General features: G+C 47.7%; 1 protein-coding gene across 1 annotated transcript in view; it reads right to left on the reverse strand.

Annotated features, from left to right (window-relative positions):
• Positions 1–310: 310 nt before the first annotated feature.
• LOC141048874 (uncharacterized) overlaps positions 311–19,089 on the reverse strand; it is a 184,053-nt gene continuing 165,274 nt past the window's right edge. The window contains exons 14-17 of the mRNA XM_073544963.1: positions 9,024–14,657; positions 5,011–5,105; positions 1,561–1,636; positions 311–1,076 (exon numbers count right to left, since the gene is read on the reverse strand). Of these exons, the coding sequence (XP_073401064.1) occupies positions 1,580–1,636; positions 5,011–5,105; positions 9,024–14,657 (5,786 nt within the window). The 3' untranslated portion in view covers positions 311–1,076; positions 1,561–1,579. The remainder of the gene's footprint in view (positions 1,077–1,560; positions 1,637–5,010; positions 5,106–9,023; positions 14,658–19,089) is intronic.

Here is a 19,089-nt window from a genome sequence, read left to right on the forward strand (position 1 = left end):
TATATTTTTTTCCATATTCCAAAAGCCATTATGCTATTCACATTTCATATATTTCATATTTGATTTTCCTTAATGCAATTGAGTGCAACCATTTCCTTATATTAACCCCTTATTAACCCCACTTTCCACCACTACAGGGCAATTGGGATAAACCCGACAAAGCTCCAGAATAGGCGCATCTGACAAGGTGGAACAAATCCAATTTCTAATAAATCACAGGCTAGTTAAATCTTATGATTTCTGCATTTGTGTATTTGTATATACAAGATGTAATCCAACATTTCATGCCAGATTATCAAAATATATTACGTTTCTTGCTTTGATTATCATATTTTTTTTTATTTATAAGGCCACAGATTATAAAAATGATGAAAATGACATTTATATGTACAGATATCACGTTGCTCTCAATAAAACCTTTAAAAAAGAGAAATCATTCAATAAATAGACATATAAGATAAATAAATGAAGCGCTCATGGGTGTGCTTGTGTTATTCATCATGTGCAGCAGACGGGTATGATATTGTATGTAGAAATGAACAGTTGTCCTGTTTGTCATATGATGTCATGTGTGTGATATCTGACCATCCATTGACAAGGCCAAAACCACTGTAGACATTAGTGCAAAGCCACAGACCTGCATTACATTTCTGACCCTCCTTTCATCCCAGACATTTACCAGTGACCACAGCTATGTGCATATTACATGTCTGCAAAATGTGGGTGGTCACCAATACTGGAAGTGAATCTGGGGAATGGCAGAATCGTGATGCAGGGTCTTACTAGGAGATTATAGAGCAGAGGACGTATAATAATGGTCTTCATTTGGCATCTTTCCAGCTGTGGAAACAATAACTCTTAGAATGGCCTGATAGTCACAGACTGTATGGAGATTGTTTCTCTTTTCTCTTGTATTGCTAGTTTTCAGGTTTTTGGATTTATCAGGATCTCTGGATCAGAAGTTGTTCTTTCATTACTGTTGCAATGTTCTGTGAGACATATTGGACGTCTCTCGTTGCTGTTTGTCCCTTTTTTTCTGGTTTATCGGTTGATCAGTGAATCGCACATCAACATCTCTGCATGAAAAAAAAAAATTACATCACTGAATAAGATGGATACAGGACTGATATACCCGCCATTGTCTGTAGATTTGTGCATAAGCATAATTCCCAGCTGTTCTGTATTTTTGAGATATAGCCACATAATATTTGTCAATGTGGGTGAGGTTAGTGCAAAGTGACAATAAGCACGGTGGCTCAGTGGTTAGCACTGCAGCCTTGCAGTGCTGGAGTCCTGGGTTCAAATCCCACCAAGGACAACATCTGCATGGAGTTTGTATGTTCTCCCCGTGTTTGCGTGGGTTTCCTCCGGGTACTCCGGTTTCTTCCCACATTGTGAGCCCCATTGGGGACAGCGATGACAATGTGTGAAAACTGTAAAGCGCTGCGGAATATGTTAGCGCTATATAAAAATAAAGATTATTATTATTATAATAATCCGACTGGATCCTGACACAGTCACTTAGGACATGTGGGTAGAAACCAACAGAAATTCTCTTACCTTTGCAACTGTCAAAACTTTAGGTGGGGATCCGAACTTTAGGCAAGGTAAAGGACACAGTAGTGAATCTGGCAGCCTGAAAATAAAAAATGAGATGTATCACACTGGTATGGAAAAGAAAACCTGAAAAACAGCCAAGAATTATATGTGCCACTATTTTGGACCCTGTGCACCCTGTACTTCACATTAATCAGGTAATGTCATGAACCACACGGATCAGTACAGCAGACGGCACAACAAACACCAACAAGAGGGATGGAAAAAGGGAGAGGTAAAGGCCTTAACAATAGGGAAAGGGGGATGGGGCACCTCCTAACACAGCCTGTGCCTATCCTTAAGCTATCCTAATGCCCTATGCGGGTCCTTCCCCCTCCCCACCGTCACATGCCTTGTCCCTAGTTGTCACCTTACTATACCCTTGTTAGTGCACTGGCCGGCAAGGACGCTAGCATCACCACTGCAGATGGTGTAAACACAGGGGGTAGTGACAAGCACGAGACAGACAAAGATAGGGAACAATAAAAATTATCTTTCAAACTTCTGCTGCAAGCTCCACACAGCAGAGGATACGGAACCAGGACCTCACTCAGATGATACCCGCTAGCACCAGAGAGCTCCCAACTCCTTGGCTTGTCTCCAGAGAAAAACTCTATCACCAACAGTCAGCTGATGTGTCAGGTGACTATTTAAAGGATAGTGGGAGTGGTCACCACCCACATCAGCTGACCAGCAAACACAGCAGCTGCCAGCAAGGAAGCTGACATTAACCCTTGCTGACCCAGAAGGAAAAACCATGTTTAAGTTAAGCAGAACCAGAGCTGTCACTACTTCCACAAAAGTCTTGACAAGTAATCCCAGTATTAAATGAAGAGGGCAGTACATTATAATAACCTCTGTGTCTTTAGGACCATTGCTCATTGTCAACATTCAGAAGCTTCTTTCCTGATCTAGTCCTGCTCCACAGCTGATGGACTTCTACAATGTGGATGAATGTATGCCACTCAGGATGTGGTGCTGAAGAATGGGGTCCACTCTGTATCAATAATTATTATATAAATACTTGGCACTCAAAAAAACAGGGAAAATATGGATTTTATTTATAAGGCAATCCCAAAAATAGTAGTAATGTTTCGACCCTACAACATGAGCCTTTATCAAACTCAGGTTGCAGAGAAAAACGCGAGTTCCATATAGTATTTGTGCTATGTGTTGCGAAAAAATCACGTGGTGCTATGTGAATAATTTTCCTGACTTTTTCTTCAAATTATTTTTATTAATTGTATAGGGAAGGGTTACAATATACACTTGAGTGCCGAGCTTCTACAATGTATCAGTCTAGGTAAGGCCTTGTGCACACACTGCAGATTCTGCTGCGGATCCACAGCAGATTTGGCCGCTGCGGATCCGCAGCAGTTCTGTAGACAGTGTACAGTACAATGTAAGTTTATGTGATTTACAATCTGCTGTGCACATGCTGCGGTTTTTCCACCGCGGAAAAGCTGCGGTTTTGAATCCACAGAAATAAATGACATGTCAATTCTTTCTGCAGATTCCGCTGAGGTTTGCCACCTATTCCATTGTCCTGGTGTCAAAAACTGCAGGTGAAAACCGCTGGCCAATCCGCAGGTCAGATACAAATCCGCTGGTGAATCCGCAGCGTGTGCACATAGCCTTAAAGCTATCAGCCTGGTCTAGGACAGGGAAAGGATTTATACTGCTGCTTCTCCTACAGTAGCTTAGAGAATTGTTTACACTGGATACATTGTATCAGTTTTATCAGGCGTGTGAAATACTAGGCCGGTGAGTCTGACTTCTATACCAGGAAAGATCTTTGAACAAATTATTAAACAACATGTATGTCAATACCTGGATAAGAATGAAGTGATTAAACAGAGTCAGCATGGGTTTGTAACTAATAAGTCATGTCAGACTAATTTAATTTCCTTCTATGATGGTATTACTGATTGGGTGGATCAAGGAAATGCTGTAGATATAGTATATCTTGACTTCAGCAAAGCATTTGACAAAGTCTCTCATACAATCCTTATTGAAAAAATGACTAAGTATGGAATGGACAAGGCAACTGTTAGGTGGATTCATAACTGGCTTAGTGATCGGACCCAAAGAGTGGTCGTAAATGGCTGCACATCCAGTTGGAAGAATGTCTCAAGTGGGGTACCACAGGGCTCTGTCCTGGGCCCTGTATTGTTCAACATCTTTATCAACGATTTAGATGAAGGAATTGAGGGTAAACTGATAAAATTTGCTGATGACACAAAGCTAGGAGGGATAGCTAATACTAGAGAAGAGAGAGAGAGGATTCAAAAAGATTTAAATAAACTGGAGAAGTGGGCAGCAACTAACAGAATGGTTTTTAACAGGGAGAAATGCAAAGTACTACATCTGGGCAATAAAAATGAAAAAAGCATATATAGAATGGGAGGAATAGGGCTAAGTGACAGCACATGTGAAAAAGACTTGGGTATACTAATAGATCACAGACTGAATATGAGTCAACAGTGTGATGCAGCAGCAAAAAAGGCAAATGCAATTCTAGGATGTATTAACAGAAGCATACAGTCTAGATCACGTGAAGTAATTATTTCCCTCTACTCCTCTTTGGTCAGACCTCATCTGGAATATTGTGTCCAATTTTGGGCACCACATTTTAAAAAAGACATCAACAAACTGGAGCAAGTTCAGAAAAGAGCGACCAGAATGGTGACCGGTCTGCAAACCCTGTCTTATGAGGAAAGGTTGCAGGATTTGGGAATGTTTAGTTTGCAAAAGAGAAGACTGAGAGGAGACTTAATAGCTGTCTACAAATATCTAAAGGGCTGTCACATTGTAGAAGGATCAACTTTATTCTCATTTGCACAAGGAAAGACTAGAAGCAATGGGATGAAGCTGAATGGGAGGAGACACAGATTAGATATTAGAAAAAACTTTTTGACAGTTAGAGTGATCAATGAGTGGAACAGGCTGCCACGAGAAGTGGTGAGTTCTCCTTCAATGGAAGTCTTCAAACAGAGGCTGGACAGACATCTAACTGGGATGATTTAGCGAATCCTGCTTTGAGCAGGGGGTTGGACCAGATGGCCCAGGAGGTCCCTTCCAACTCTACGATTCTATGATTCTATGATTCTCCTACAGTAGCTTAGAGAATTGTTTAGACTGGATACATTGTATCAGTTTTATCAGGCGTGTGAAATACTAGAAATACTTTCCCTAGACGTGAAATACATTTTAAGGAACCATGTTGCCATAATAACTATTTAATTCTGCAGATCTGAGCTTTCCTATAAGGGAGAGGGTTCTGAGAGGCTCTCCCGTTTAGGAAATATGCAGAAGGGTTTGTTATAATGAGAAAGGTATAAAATGCTCCCCAAACTAAGCAGGGGGTAATCATCATTATATTGATAGGAGCCCCAGTAATATTTGTCTACATACCACAATAAAGCATACAGGTACAATAACGATAGCGACAATGGCCAGAACAATTAGGGCAATCCCAAAGGCAGGGATAGAGGCTGGAGCAGCAACTCCTGTAGAAAAACAAAATGGAGCAAAATTATATACATAATATACACCCCCAGAAGCTTTAATGTAAAACGGCGTAGGGGTTGGGGAGGTGCGACTGTACTAAGTCTATTCTTGGACTGCATTGCCCTATTTACTCAGGTGAGGTACCTACCTTTATGGGTTATCTTTAAATGTTTGCCTACTACTGGTACTTATGCTATATGTAATTTAACCATTGGCAGGTTTACAAATATTTAGCATTCATGCTTCCTTTCATTATTCACAATGCCTATGGTTAAACATTTCCTTGTTTAATACACATGACTGCTAAGTCCTGTTTCTATATATAATAATTAAAAGTTTACAATAGCACTTTATATCTTGGCAATACTAAAACTTATTTAGCTTTGATACTACTATTTTTACCTGTCTAAATTAGGCTCCATTCATTTGGGATTGCTGTGGGGTCAATAAATAGCCTCTCTGCACTTCCCCCCAGGAGGTCTTTTCACCACCTGTTAATTAATTGTTGTTTGTATTGATTTTAATTATTCATGTTAATAAAATCAATTGCATCTATTACCTAAGCTAGAATCTCTTTTTTTGGTTGACGGCCAAAAAAACCTAGCTGTTAGTGTGGCGCCCCTGAGGGTTCTGTCGCCACAGAGGTACTGCACCTCAACCAGAGGTGCAATTTCCCACTTCCCAGGTAAGGTGGATGCATCTCACAGAACTCTAACACCTGCATCCAACACTCACTTATAGCAGCAGGGCATCCTGGATGGACCCTAAAGGGGGCTTTACACATAGCGATATCGCTAGCAATATCGCTAAAGCGTCACCGATTTTGTGACGCAGCAGCGATATCGCTACATGTGATACTTACCTCCGACCGGCTCCCCTGCTGGTTATCGCTGATCGCACGAGAACGTCATGGGCCGTTTCTCGTCGGCCGCTTCCTGCTGGCACTGACGAGCAACGCGTAGACGCGGGCGGAGGAGGTCATCATCGCCGCATCTGACAGGCGAGTAACGACCGCTGCTCCGTCGCTGGTGAAATCTGCCTGTTTGGCAGCTCACTAACGACCATTTAATGATGCACCAGCGATCCTGACCGGGTCATATCGTGGTTGGGATCGCTGGTGCATCAATAAATGTAACGGCACCCTAAGGGAGGATGATCTCATCTCTGCTGGGTAAAGAAAGGGTGTTGGGAGGTGGGTGGAGCTAGTATGTTCAGAGGGGAGAAGAGAGTTAGGCCGGGGTCACACTAACCGACGCAAAATACGGTCCGTAGTTTACAGGCATAATACGGATGAATGACCCCTAAATAGTGCTCCGTATGTCATCCGTAAGCAAGGTGTGGTTGCGTATTTTGCGCATGTCTGCATCCGTATGTAATCCGTATGGCATCCGTATGCAATCCGTATGGCAAGATTTTCTCGCCGCCTTGCAAAATGGACATATAATGGAGCCCTATGACAGGGTTTCTAACAGAAACGAAAAAATAGATATAGACACATAGAATGCATACATATATATATATATACACACAAGTCATTGAGAAAAACATATATATATATATATTTATATTTCACATAGCAGAATAGCTGCTAATTAAATTGCCGGCTTCTATCAAATCATTCCCCAACCCGACATGAAATGACACATGGTTTACATTCAGTAAAGCATTTCATTTCATGTTTTTTTTATATGTCCCTGACTAATAATTAGATGAGGGTTTGTGTGCAAAATTTGGGAGTTGTAGTTGTTATTTTAAGGGGTTAATTCATTGTTAAAAAATGTGTGGGCTTCCCATTGCCCTGTAGCGGTGGTGAATGGGTTAATCTAACAAAGGGTTAATGTCACCTTACAATCAAATGGTGACATTAACCCTTTGTTAGATTAACCCACTCGCCACCACTACAGGGCAATGGGAAGCCCACACATTTTTTAACAACGAATTAACCCCTTAAAATAACAACTACAACTCCCAAATTTTGCACACAAACCCTCATCTAATTATTAGTCAGGGACATATTAAAAAACATGAAATGAAATGCTTTACTGAATGTAAACCATGTGTCATTTCATGTCGGGTTGGGGAATGATTTGATAGAAGCCGGCAATTTAATTAGCGGCTATTCTGCTATGAAGAACTCTGTGAAATATAAATATATATATATATGTTTATCACAATAACATGTACTGTATGTATATATATATGTATTCTATGTGTATATATCTATTCTTTCATTTCTTTATTAAACCTGTCAGTGTGAGTTTACTGTATAACGAAAAAAGTGGTTTGTTATTTGTTAGCCATTAAAAGGTATCATACCCACAAGATTCCTATTTTGTTTCTCTCACTGAGAGCACTTTATATATTTTTTAGTTTACTGTATAGCGCACTGAATTGCCGGATTTTCTAAACGACACCGGGTGCGTATTTCTCGCAAGTCACATGTGTGTTCCATGTGTAATGCGTATTTTTAGCGCGCCCATAGACTTGCATTGGCGTACTACGGGCGTAGTACGCTGACAATCGCAGCATGCTGCGATTGTCACGGACCGTAGAATACGGCCGAGAAATATACGGCTGTTGGGAGCTGCCCCATAGAGAATCATTTGTCCGTGTGTAATGCGTGCTTTTAACGCCTCTCACTCGTATTCCTCGCCAGTGTGACCCCGGCCTTAGAGCTAGATCAGTCTTCCCTGAGGGGAGGAAGTGAGAGGACATGTGCAGCAGCTCCCTGTCAGCAGGAGGTGCTGGGAGGGAAAGAGACAGAAGAAAGCTCCCTGAAGAAGGAAGGGGTCTTAGGGGCACGGATAAGCAACCATACTTTCCGTGGGGCCCGATCCATAAGCGGAGGGACCAGGTTGCACGGGTTTGCTGGCACCCTAGCCTAGTGGAGTGAACAACGGACTCAACTAGAAAGCCGGAGGTACAGTGCTGTGCAATTTAATTGGGACAAAGCATTTTTTTAAAGTAAAATCGTAAGTTGGTTACCAGTCAGTGATTCAAACCAGTTTTAACTGCTTTGAACAGGCACTCACACCTGTTCAAAGCAGTTAAAACTGGTTTGAATCACTGACTGGTAACAAACTTACGATTTTACTTAAAAAAATGCTTTGTCCCCATTAATTTGCACAGCACTGTAGAGGCACCTTTAGTGTACCTCAGCCACAAGCCACAGTTATCTTCTCCGGAAAGGCAGGCATAAGGTAGCAAGGGAACGCAGAGAGGACGTTACCCGATAAGGTCCGCGGCTGCTGGCCTTTAGACACTGACTGTGAGGTGCTGGGAAGGAAGAGGAGTAGAAATCAGCACAGAGACACGGCCAGGAAAGGAACACATTGAGGGGAGTTCTGGAAAGGTGTTCTCCATCTGCCTGGAAGTTTGCTGAATCTCTCACCTGGAGGACGCAGCACCAAGTGGGCATCTGTGCACACCAGAGCTGTGAGTAAAGCTTTGGAACTGCATTCAGCTATGTCCTCTGAATTCTTTCTGCAAAGCCTTCTCAGCACTGCTACATCTCTTGCCTAATACTACATCATCATCTCCCTCAACATCTTTCATCTGCCCTGGGACTAAGCTTTGCCTGTGGAGAGCTATTGCAACCCTGCTGCATCCCACCATCAGTCCCAGAGGATCTGCACTGCAGCGCTGGTCACCTCTGACCAGATACCACAGGTGGCGTCACGAACACTTTACTATAAACTCTTTATTTCCCCTGTAAATAACCCTTTTATTGGACGCCCAGGGCCACGGACAGGGTCCCTGTCACTGTGACACATCCCTTTAAGAACCGGCCAGTACCGAGTACCCTCGCTGCCCTGGCAGGCGATGCATTAGCAAATGGGTTTTCAATATATTTTTTGTTAACCAAAAATACTTTAAAAATTACCAGTGCTATGTATCTGTGTTACTGGTCTCTTTACCTTGTGGCTGATTTGATGCAGTTGGAGCTGAACTTTGCATTGTTGCCGTTCCCAGAGTTGGTGTTGCCGGTCCTGGGGTTGTTGCAAGCACCTGGGTTGTCGATGAGGGCACTGGGTTTGTTGTTGCACGTCGTGTGGTAGTTGAAGGCTCAGTGCTGGTGGGAGGCTGTGTTGTAGATGGAGGCTCAGTGCTGGGGGGAGACTGTGTGGTAGTCGGAGGCTCACTGCTGGAGGGAGCCTGTGTGGTAGTCGGAGGATCAGTGCTGGTGGGAGGCTGTGTGGTAATCGGAGGCTCAGTGTTGATGGGAGGCTGTGTGGTAGGTGGAAGCTCAGTGCTCGTGGGAGGCTGTGTGGTAGTTGGAGGTTCACTGCTGGTGGGAGCGTGTGTGGTAGTTGGAAGCTCAGTGCTGGGGGGAGGCTGTGTGGTAGTTGGAGGCTTAGTGCTGGTGGGAGCCTGTGTGGTAGTCAGTGGCTCAGTGCTTGTGGGAGGCTGTGTGGTAGTTGGAGGCCTAGTGCTGGTGGGAGGTTGTGTGGTAGTTGGTGGCTCAGTGCTGGTGGGAGGCTGTGTGGTAGTCGGAGGCTCAGTGCTGGTGGGAGGCTGTGTGGTAGTTGGAAATTGTGTGGTAGTTGGAGGCTCAGTGCTAGTGGGAGGCTGTGTGGTAGTCAGAGGTTCAGTGCTGGTGGAAGGCTGTGTGGTAGTTGGAGGCTCAGTGCTGGTGGGAGGCTGTGTGGTATTTGGACGTTCACTGATGTTGCGAGACTGTGTGGTAGTTGGAGGCTCAGTGCTTGTGGAAGGCTGTGTAGTAGTTGGAGGCTCAGTGCTGGTTGGAGGCTGTGTTGTAGTTGGAGGCTGTGTGATACTTGGAATCTCAGTGCTGGGTTGAACCTGTGTGGAAGTCGGAGGCTCAGTGGTCGTGGGAGGCTGTGTGGTAGTTAGAGGCTCAGTGATGGTGGGAGGTTGCATGGTAGTTGGAGGCTCAGTGCTGGGGGGAGCCTGTGTGATAGTCGGAGGCTCAGTGCTGGTGGGAGCCTGTGTGATAGTCGGAGGCTCAGTGCTGGTGGGAGGCTGTGTGGTAGTTGGAGGCTCAGTGCTGGTAGGAGGCTGTGTCGTAGTTGGAGGCTCAGTGCTGGTGTGAGCCTGTGTGGTAGTTGAAGGCTCAGTGCTGGTGTGAGCCTGTGTGGTAGTTGGAGGCTCAGTGCTGGTGGGAGGCTGTGTTTTAGTTGGAGGCTGTGTGGTAGTTGGAGGCTCAGTGCTGGTGGGAGGCTGAGTTGTAGTTGGAGGCTTAGTGCTGGTGGGAGGTTGTGTGGTAGTTGGAGGCTCAGTGCTGGTGGGAGACTGTGTTGTAGTTGGAGGCTGTGTGGTAGTTGGAGGCTGTGTGGTAGTTGGAGGCTCAGTGCTGGTGGGAGGCTGAGTTGTAGTTGGAGGCTGTGTGGTAGTTGGAGGCTCAGTGCTGGTGGGAGGTTGTGTGGTAGTTGGCGGCTCAGTGCTGGTGGGAGGCTGTGTTGTAGTTGGAGGCTGTGTGGTAGCTGGAGGCTCAATGCTGGTGGGAGGCTGTGTTGTAGTTGGAGGCTCAGTGCTGGTTTGAGCCTGTGTGGTAGTTGGAGGCTCAGTGCTGGTGTGAGCCTGTGTGGTAGTTGGAGGCTCAGTGCTGGTGGGAGACTGTGTTGTAGTTGGAGGCTGTGTGGTATTTGGAGGCTCAGTGCTGGTGGGAGGCTGTGTGGTAGTCGGAGTCTCAGTGCTGGTAGGAGGCTGTGTGGTAGTTGGAGGCTCAGTGCTGGTTTGAGCCTGTGTGGTAGTTGGAGGCTCAGTGCTGGTGTGAGCCTGTGTGGTAGTTGAAGGCTCAGTGCTGGTGGGAGGCTGAGTTGTAGTTGGAGGCTGTGTGGTAGTTGGAGGCTCAGTGCTGGTGGGAGGTTGTGTGGTAGTTGGAGGCTCAGTGCTGGTGGGAGGCTGTGTTGTAGTTGGAGGCTGTGTGGTAGTTGGAGGCTCAATGCTGGTGGGAGGCTGTGTTGTAGTTGGAGGCTCAGTGCTGGGGGGAGCCTTTGTGATAGTCGGAGGCTCAGTGCTGGTGGGGGGCTGTGTGGTAGTTGGAGCCTCAGTGCTGGTGGGAGGCTGTGTCGTAGTTGGAGGCTGTGTGGTAGTGGGAGGCTCTGTGGTAGTTGGAGTCTGTGTGGTACTGGGAGGTTGTGTGGTAGTGGGAGGCTGTGTGGTAGTGGGAGGCTGTGTGGTAGTGGGAGGCTTAGTGCTGGTGGGGGGCTGTGTGGTAGTTGGAGGCTCAGAGCTGGTGGAAGGTTGTGTGGTAGTTGGAGGCTCAGTGCTGGTGGGAGCCTGTGTGGTAGTTGGAGGCTCAGTGCTGGTGGGAGGATGTATGGTTGTCGGAGGCTCAGTGCTGATGGGAGACTGTGTTGTAGTTGGAGGCTGTGTGGTAGTTGGAGGCTCAGTGCTAGTGGGAGGCTGTGTGATAGTTGGAGGCTCAGTGCTGGTGGTAGTCTGTGTGATAGTCGGAGGCTCAGTGATTGTGGGAGGCTGAGTTGTAGTTGGAGGCTGTGTGATAGTTGGAGGCTCAGTGCTGGTAGGAGGCTGTGTCGTAGTTGGAGGCTCAGTGCTGGTGTGAGCCTGTGTGGTAGTTGGAGGCTCAGTGCTGGTGGGAGGCTGTGTTTTAGTTGGAGGCTGTGTGGTAGTTGGAGGCTCAGTGCTGGTGGGAGGCTGCGTTGTAGTTGGAGGCTTAGTGCTGGTGGGAGGTTGTGTGGTAGTTGGAGGCTCAGTGCTGGTGGGAGACTGTGTTGTTGTTGGAGGCTGTGTGGTAGTTTGAGGCTCAGTGCTGGTGGGGGGCTGTGTGGTAGTTGGAGGCTTAGTGCTGGTGGGAGGCTGTGTAGTAGTCGGAGTCTCAGTGCTGATAGGAGCCTGTGTGGTAGTTGGATGCTGAGTGCTGGTGGGAGGCTGTGTTGTAGTTGGAGGCTCAGTGCTGGTTTGAGCCTGTGTGGTAGTTGGAGGCTCAGTGCTGGTGTGAGCCTGTGTGGTAGTTGGAGGCTCAGTGCTGGTGGGAGGCTGTGTTGTATTTGGAGGCTGTATGGTAGTTGGAGGCTCAGTGCTGGTGGGAGGCTGAGTTGAAGTTGGAGGCTTAGTGCTGGTGGGAAGTTGTGTGGTATTTGGAGGCTCAGTGCTGGTGGGAGACTGTGTTGTAGTTGGAGGCTGTGTGGTAGTTGGAGGCTCAGTGCTGGTGGGAGGCTGTGTGGTAGTTGGAGTCTCAGTGCTGGTAGGAGGCTGTGTGGTAGTAGGAGGCTCAGTGCTGGTTTGAGCCTGTGTGGTAGTTGGAGGCTCAGTGCTGGTGTGAGCATGTGTGGTAGTTGAAGGCTCAGTGCTGATGGGAGGCTGTGTTGTAGTTGGAGGCTGTGTGGTAGTTGGAGGCTCAGTGCTGGTGGGAGGCTGCGTTGTAGTTGGAGGCTGTGTGGTAGTTGGAGGCTCAATGCTGGTGGGAGGCTGTGTTGTAGTTGGAGGCTCAGTGCTGGGGGGAGCCTGTGTGATAGTCGGAGGCTCAGTGCTGGTTGGAGGCTGTGTTGTAGTTGGAGGCTGTGTGGTAGTTGGAGGCTCAGTGCTAGTGGGAGGCTGAGTTGTAGTTGGAGGTTGTGTGGTAGTTGGAGGCTCAGTGCTGGTGGGAGGTTGTGTGGTAGTTGGAGGCTCAGTGCTGGTGGGAGGCTGTGTCGTAGTTGGAGGCTGTGTGGTAGTTGGAGGCTCAATGCTGGTGGGAGGCTGTGTTGTAGTTGGAGGCTCAGTGCTGGGGGGAGCCTGTGTGATAGTTGGAGCCTCAGTGCTGGTGGGAGGCTGTGTCGTAGTTGGAGGCTGTGTGGTAGTGGGAGGCTCTGTGGTAGTTGGAGTCTGTGTGGTACTGGGAGGTTGTGTGGTAGTGGGAGGCTGTGTGGTAGTGGGAGGCTGTGTGGTAGTGGGAGGCTCAGGGCTGGTGGGAGGTTGTGTGGTAGTGGGAGGCTGTGTGGTAGTGGGAGGCTGTGTGGTAGTGGGAGGCTCAGGGCTGGTGGGAGGTTGTGTGGTAGTTGGAGGCTCAGTGCTGGTGGGAGACTGTGTTGTAGTTGAAGGCTGTGTGGTAGTTGGAGACTCAGTGCTGGTGGGAGGCTGTGTGGTAGTTGGAGGCTCAGTGCTGGTGGGAGGCTGTGTGATAGTTGGAGGCTCAGTGCTGGTGGTAGTCTGTGTGATAGTCGGATGCTCAGTGCTGGTGGGAGGCTGTGTGATATTCGGAGGCTCAGTGATTGTGGGAGGCTGAGTTGTAGTTGGAGGCTGTGTGGTAGTTGGAGGCTCTCTGGTAGTTGGAGTCTGTGTGGTAGTGGGAGGTTGTGTGGTAGTGGGAGGTTGTGTGGTAGTGGGAGGCTGTGTGGTAGTGGGAGGCTCAGTGCTGGTGGGGGGCTGTGTGGTAGTTGGAGGCTCAGGGCTGGTGGGAGTTTGTGTGGTAGTTGCAGGCTCAGTGCTTGTGGGAGGCTGTGTGGTAGTTGGAGGCTCAGGGCTGGTGGGAGGATGTGTGGTTGTCAGAGGCTCAGTGCTGGTGGGAGACTGTGTTGTAGTTGGAGGCTGTGTGGTAGTTGGAGGCTCAGTGCTGGTGGGAGGCTGTGTGATAGTTGGAGGCTGTGTGATAGTCGGAGGCTCAGTGCTGGTGGGAGTCTGTGTGATAGTTGGAGGCCCTGTTCTGGTGGGAGGCTGTGTGGTAGTTGGATGCTGTGTGGTAGTTGGAGGCTCAGTGCTGGTGGGAGGCTGTGTTGTAGTTGGAGGCTCAGTGATTGTGGGAGGCTGAGTCGTAGTTGGAGGCTGTGTGGTAGTGGGAGGCTCTGTTGTAGTTGGAGTCTGTGTGGTAGTGGGAGGTTGTGTGGTAGTGGGAGGTTGTGCGGTAGTGGGAGGCTGTGTGGTAGGTGGAGGCTCAGTGCTGGTGGGGGGCTGTGTGGTAGTTGGAGGCTCAGTGCTGGTGGGAGCCTGTGTGGTAGTTGCAGGCTCAGTGCTTGTGGGAGGCTGTGTGGTAGTTGGAGGCTCAGGGCTGGTGGGAGGATGTGTGGTTGTCGGAGGCTCAGTGCTGATGGGAGACTGTGTTGTAGTTGGAGGCTGTGTGGTAGTTGGAGGCTCAGCGCTGGTGGGAGGCTGTGTGGTAGTTGGAGGCTCACTGCTGGTGGGAGGCTGTGTGATAGTTGGAGGCTCAGTGCTGGTGGGAGGCTGTGTGACAGTCGGAGGCTCAGTGCTGGTGGGAGGCTGTGTTGTAGTTGGAGGCTCAGTGATTGTGGGAGGCTGAGTTGTAGTTGGAGTCTGTGTGGTACTGGGAGGTTGTGTGGTAGTGGGAGGTTGTGTGGTTGTGGGAGGCTGTGTGGTTGTGGGAGGCTGTGTGGTAGTGAGAGGAGCTATGGTAGTGGGAGGTTCTGTTGTGGGAAGTTGTGTGGTATTGGGAGGCTCTGTGGTAGTGGGAAGCTGTCTGTTAGTTGGAGGCTGTGTGGTCGTGGGAGGCTGCGTGGTAGTGGGAGGCTGCGTGGTAGTGGGAGGCTGCGTGGTAGTTGGAGGCTGTGTGGTCGTGGGAGGCTGTGTGGTAGCGGTTGCTGGTCCCGTAGTAGTTTGTTCTATGATCGGTTCCATTGTGGGTATTGTTGCTTCTGCAAAAATAAAAAAATTGACATTTACAAACTGTTTTTCTCCTTTTGTTATTTGTGGATCTCACTATAAAATCTCCATGAATCTCATCCTGGATTATAAAGAGAATTATACAGATCAGACCTGGGCAAAGTGCGGTCTGTGGGCCACATCCGGCCCTCTGTCTGTCTCAGTTCAGCCCGTGGACCGAGACAGCCGTGGGGATGAAAACCTGAGGTCTGCACCATGCCCTTCTGCCCGCTATATCTTGTCCGCTGTCTCTCGCCCGCTGTCAGCATTGGTGGAGAAGGGGCCTCTGGCCACTTCCTCCACCAATCAACGTGTGAAACAGCTGACGCGATGACGTCATGTCATCGCGTCAGCGTGTACCGCCGGAGAGTCAGCACTCCGGAGGCAGAGGCAGAAGCAGGGCGCCTGGGACAGGACCGAGGTGGGTATGTGGTGTTTTTTTCCCATGTGTATGAATATGGGGGTGAACATGGGGATACTATGGTGGTGACAGCACATGGGGATTCTATGGGGGTGACAGCACATGGGGATTCTATGGGGGTGACAGCACATGGGGATTCTATGGGGGTGTCGTGCAGCACATGGGGATTCTATGGGGGTGACATGCAGCACATGGGGATTCTATCGGGGTGACGTGCAGCACATGGGGATTCTATGGAGGTGACGTACAGCACATGGGGATTCTATGGGGTGTCGTGCAGCACATGGGGATTCTATGGGGGTGACGTGCAGCACATGGGGATTCTATGGGGGTGACATGCTGCACATGGGGAGGCTATGGGAAGGCTGTATACTGTCATGCAATATATGGGGAGGCTGTCTGGGGCTCAATCAGTATATCGGGAGGTTGTCGGGGCCTCTTGCAGTATATGGGGAGGCTGTGTGGGGCCTCGTTCAGTATATGGAGAGACTTTAGGGCTCATGCTGTATATAAGAAGGCTGTGTGGGGCTCATGCAGTATATGGGGAGGCTGTGTGGGGCTCATGCAGTATATAGGGAGGCTGTGTGGGGCTGATGCTGTACATGGGGAGGCTGTGTGAGGCTCATGCCGTACATGGGGAGGCTGTGTGAGGCTCATGCCGTACATGGGGAGGCTGTGTGAGGCTCAGGCCGCATATCGTGGAGCCTGTGTGGGGCTCATGCTTTATATGGGGAGGCTGTGTGAGGCTCATGCCACATATGTAGTAGGCTGTGTGAGGCTCATGCTGTATATAAGGGGCTGTAGGGGGGTTAAAGATATATAGGGGGGTGTCAGCATACTTAATTCTGCTCAATATTAAGTGATACAATTAATATTAATAAATTAATTGATTAGAATTAATTTCAAGCTATTGGTTCGGCTCTCCACAGTCATGTTCAGTTCATCTCCGGTCAGGTGGGGTGGCTGTGCAGGCAGCTTCTCAGTCATTCCTCCGTGGTTTACAGCCGGGACGGTTGAATTAGCACCGGTCCCGGTTGTAAACTATTTAACCCCTTGAGATGGATTGCAGCGTGGGACTTGACTGTACGGTGGACAGGTATGGGATATTGTTGTTTTTTATTTTGGATTTTTTTTTTACAGGAGAACGATGGCTTCAAATGGATTGGAAGTGAAATAAATATGGAAAAAATGTGTTTATTTATTTCATTAAAAGTCTTTATTCTTAATGTGTGTGGTTTTTTTTAACCCCTTTCAGATGGATAGGTGTCTTATTGACACCTTTTCATTATTAACTAGGCTTAATGTCACCTTACAATAGCAAGGTGATATTAACCCCTTATTACCCCATATGCAACCCGCTACAGGGCAATGGGAAGAGAGCGGGTAAGTGCCGGAATTGGTGCATCTTACAGATGTGCCTTTTCTGGGGTGGCTGGGGGCAGATTTATTTTAGCCAGGGGGGCCCAAAAACAATGGTCCCTCTCTAGGCTATTAATATCTGCCCCCAGTCACTGGCTTGCCCTCTCTGCTGGAGAAAATTGCAACATGAGCCCACGCCAGTTTTTTCCATGAATTAATCCTTTAATTTAACACCTACAGCTCCAAAATTTAACACACACACTACTAACATTATTAGTGAGGGACATATATAAATCTAACGGATGTGCAATGGTTTACTGTATGTAAACCAAGTCTCACATCCTGTTGGGTTCTGTAATGATTGTACAGATGCCGGCAATTGAATTTCAACCTATTCTGCTATCTATATCTCTATGAAACTTAAATATATACAGTATATATATATATATGCTAGCTGAAGAGCCCGGCGCTGCCCGGGCATAGTAACTAACTACGGTTAGTTATAACAAATTATAATGATTATTCTGGACCGTGAAGAAGGCGGGTTCTACCGCTGAAACGCGTAGTCCTATCTGCACGACTTTCCTGCGTTATTGCTGTTTTGAACTGCTTGGACCATTGCATTTTAATGGATTTATGAATAAAAAGAAAAAAATTTTTAATAGCATCCTGGATTGCTCACGTTATTGCTGGACTTTGCTTTGTCGTTGTTTATATATATATACACGAGTGTAGATCCCCGCCCACTCCGCATAGCAACATTCACTATATCCCACATCATCCCGTCAGCCAGAGCCACCGGACTACTACCCCTAATATCCCACATCATCCCGTCAGCCAGAGCCACCGGACAACTACCACTAATATCCCACATCATCCCGTCACAGCCGCCGGACTACTACCCCTAATATCCCACATCATTCAGTCAGCCAGAGCCACCGGACTACTCCCCCTAATATCACACCTCATCTCGTCAGCCAGAGCCACCGGACTATTACCCCTAATATCCCACATCATCCCGTCAGCATGGGGTCAGAACCAGAGCACTGAGTGGAACAGTCCTAACTTCAAAACCGGGGATCCCTTTAAGAGAGGCCAGGCATCAAAACCAGGGCGCTGAGTGGATTTGCCCTGACTTCCATACCAATGATCCCTTTTATAGAAGCTTGGGGTGAGAATCAGAGTGCTGAGGGATTTACCCTAACTTCCATACCGGAGATCCCTTTAAGAGAGGCCTGGGGTCAGTACCAAAGCACATAGTGGATTTGCCCTCACTTCCATACCGGGGATCCCTTTAAGAGGGGCCTTGGGTCAGAACCAGAGCGCTGAGTGGATTTGCCCTAACTTCCATACTGGGGATCCCTTTAAGAGAGCCTGGGATCAGAACCAGAGCGGTTGAGTGGATTTGCCCTGACTTTCATACCAATGATCTGTTTAACCCCTTCCTGACATCCGACGTACTATCCCGTCCACGGTACCCGGGCCCGTATGACCGTGGACGGGATAGTACGTCTACCGCGATTAGCGGCGCCCACGTGGTGAGCGCCGCTAATCGCGGCCGGGTGTCAGCTGATTATCACAGCTGACACCCGGCACAATGTGTCAGGGGCGGTCACGGACCGCCCCCGACACGTTAACCCCTTGCACACCGCGACCAAGCATGATTGCGGTGTACCGGGGGTTAAAGGGAAGCATCGGCAGGGAGGGGGCTCCCTCCGTGCTTCCCTGAGCCCCCCACGGCAGCGCAATGTGCAGCGCTGCTGCGAGGGGCTCCTTTCCTCCAGGCCCCCGAATCCAAGATGGCGACGGGGGCCTGAGGAAGCTGGCTTCCTCAGTGCCTGCAAAGCGCAGGCATGAGGAAGCCTTTTGCAGTGCCTGTGTCAGATCGCTGATCTGTCACAGTGATCTGTGATGTGACAGATCAGCGATCTGTCACAGGACAGTGATGTCCCGCCTGGGACTATTTAATAAAGTAAAAAAAAAAAAAAAAAAAGTGTTAAAATAATTAAAAAAAAATCGCCAAATAAATTAGAAAAAAAAAAAAAATATTCCCCCAATAAATCAATTTTTTGGAAATAATAAAAAAAACAAAACAATAAAAGTACACATATTAGGTATCGCCGCGTCCGTAATGACCCGCCCTATAAAACTTTCCCATTAGTTAACCCCTTTAGCGAACCCCTTAAAAAATAAAAATAAAAAACGAAGCAAAATATAATGATTTATTATCATACCGCCAAACAAAAAGTGTAATAACGCGCGATCAAAAAGACGCATATAAATATCCATGGTACCGCTGAAAACGTCATCTTGTCCCGCAAAAAACGAGCCACCACACAGCATCATCAGCGAAAAAATAAAAAAGTTATAGCTCGCAGAATAAAGCGACGCAAAAATAATTATTTTTTATATAAAATAGTTTTCATTGCATAAAACCTACAAAAACATAAAAAAAGACCTAAATGAGGTATCGCTGTAACCGTACTGACCCGAAGAATAAAACCGCTTTATCAATTTTACCGCACGCGGAACGATGTAAACGCACCCCCCCAAAAGAAATTCATGAAACGCTGGTTTTTGTTCATTCTGCTTCCCAAAAATAGGAATAAAAAGCGATCAAAAAATGTCACGTGCCCGAAAATGGT

The sequence above is a fragment of the Dendrobates tinctorius genome, unplaced genomic scaffold (genome assembly GCF_039654945.1).
Source record: "Dendrobates tinctorius isolate UK_male_01 unplaced genomic scaffold, ASM3965494v1 ptg000138l, whole genome shotgun sequence".
NCBI classification, from domain to species: domain Eukaryota; kingdom Metazoa; phylum Chordata; class Amphibia; order Anura; family Dendrobatidae; genus Dendrobates; species Dendrobates tinctorius.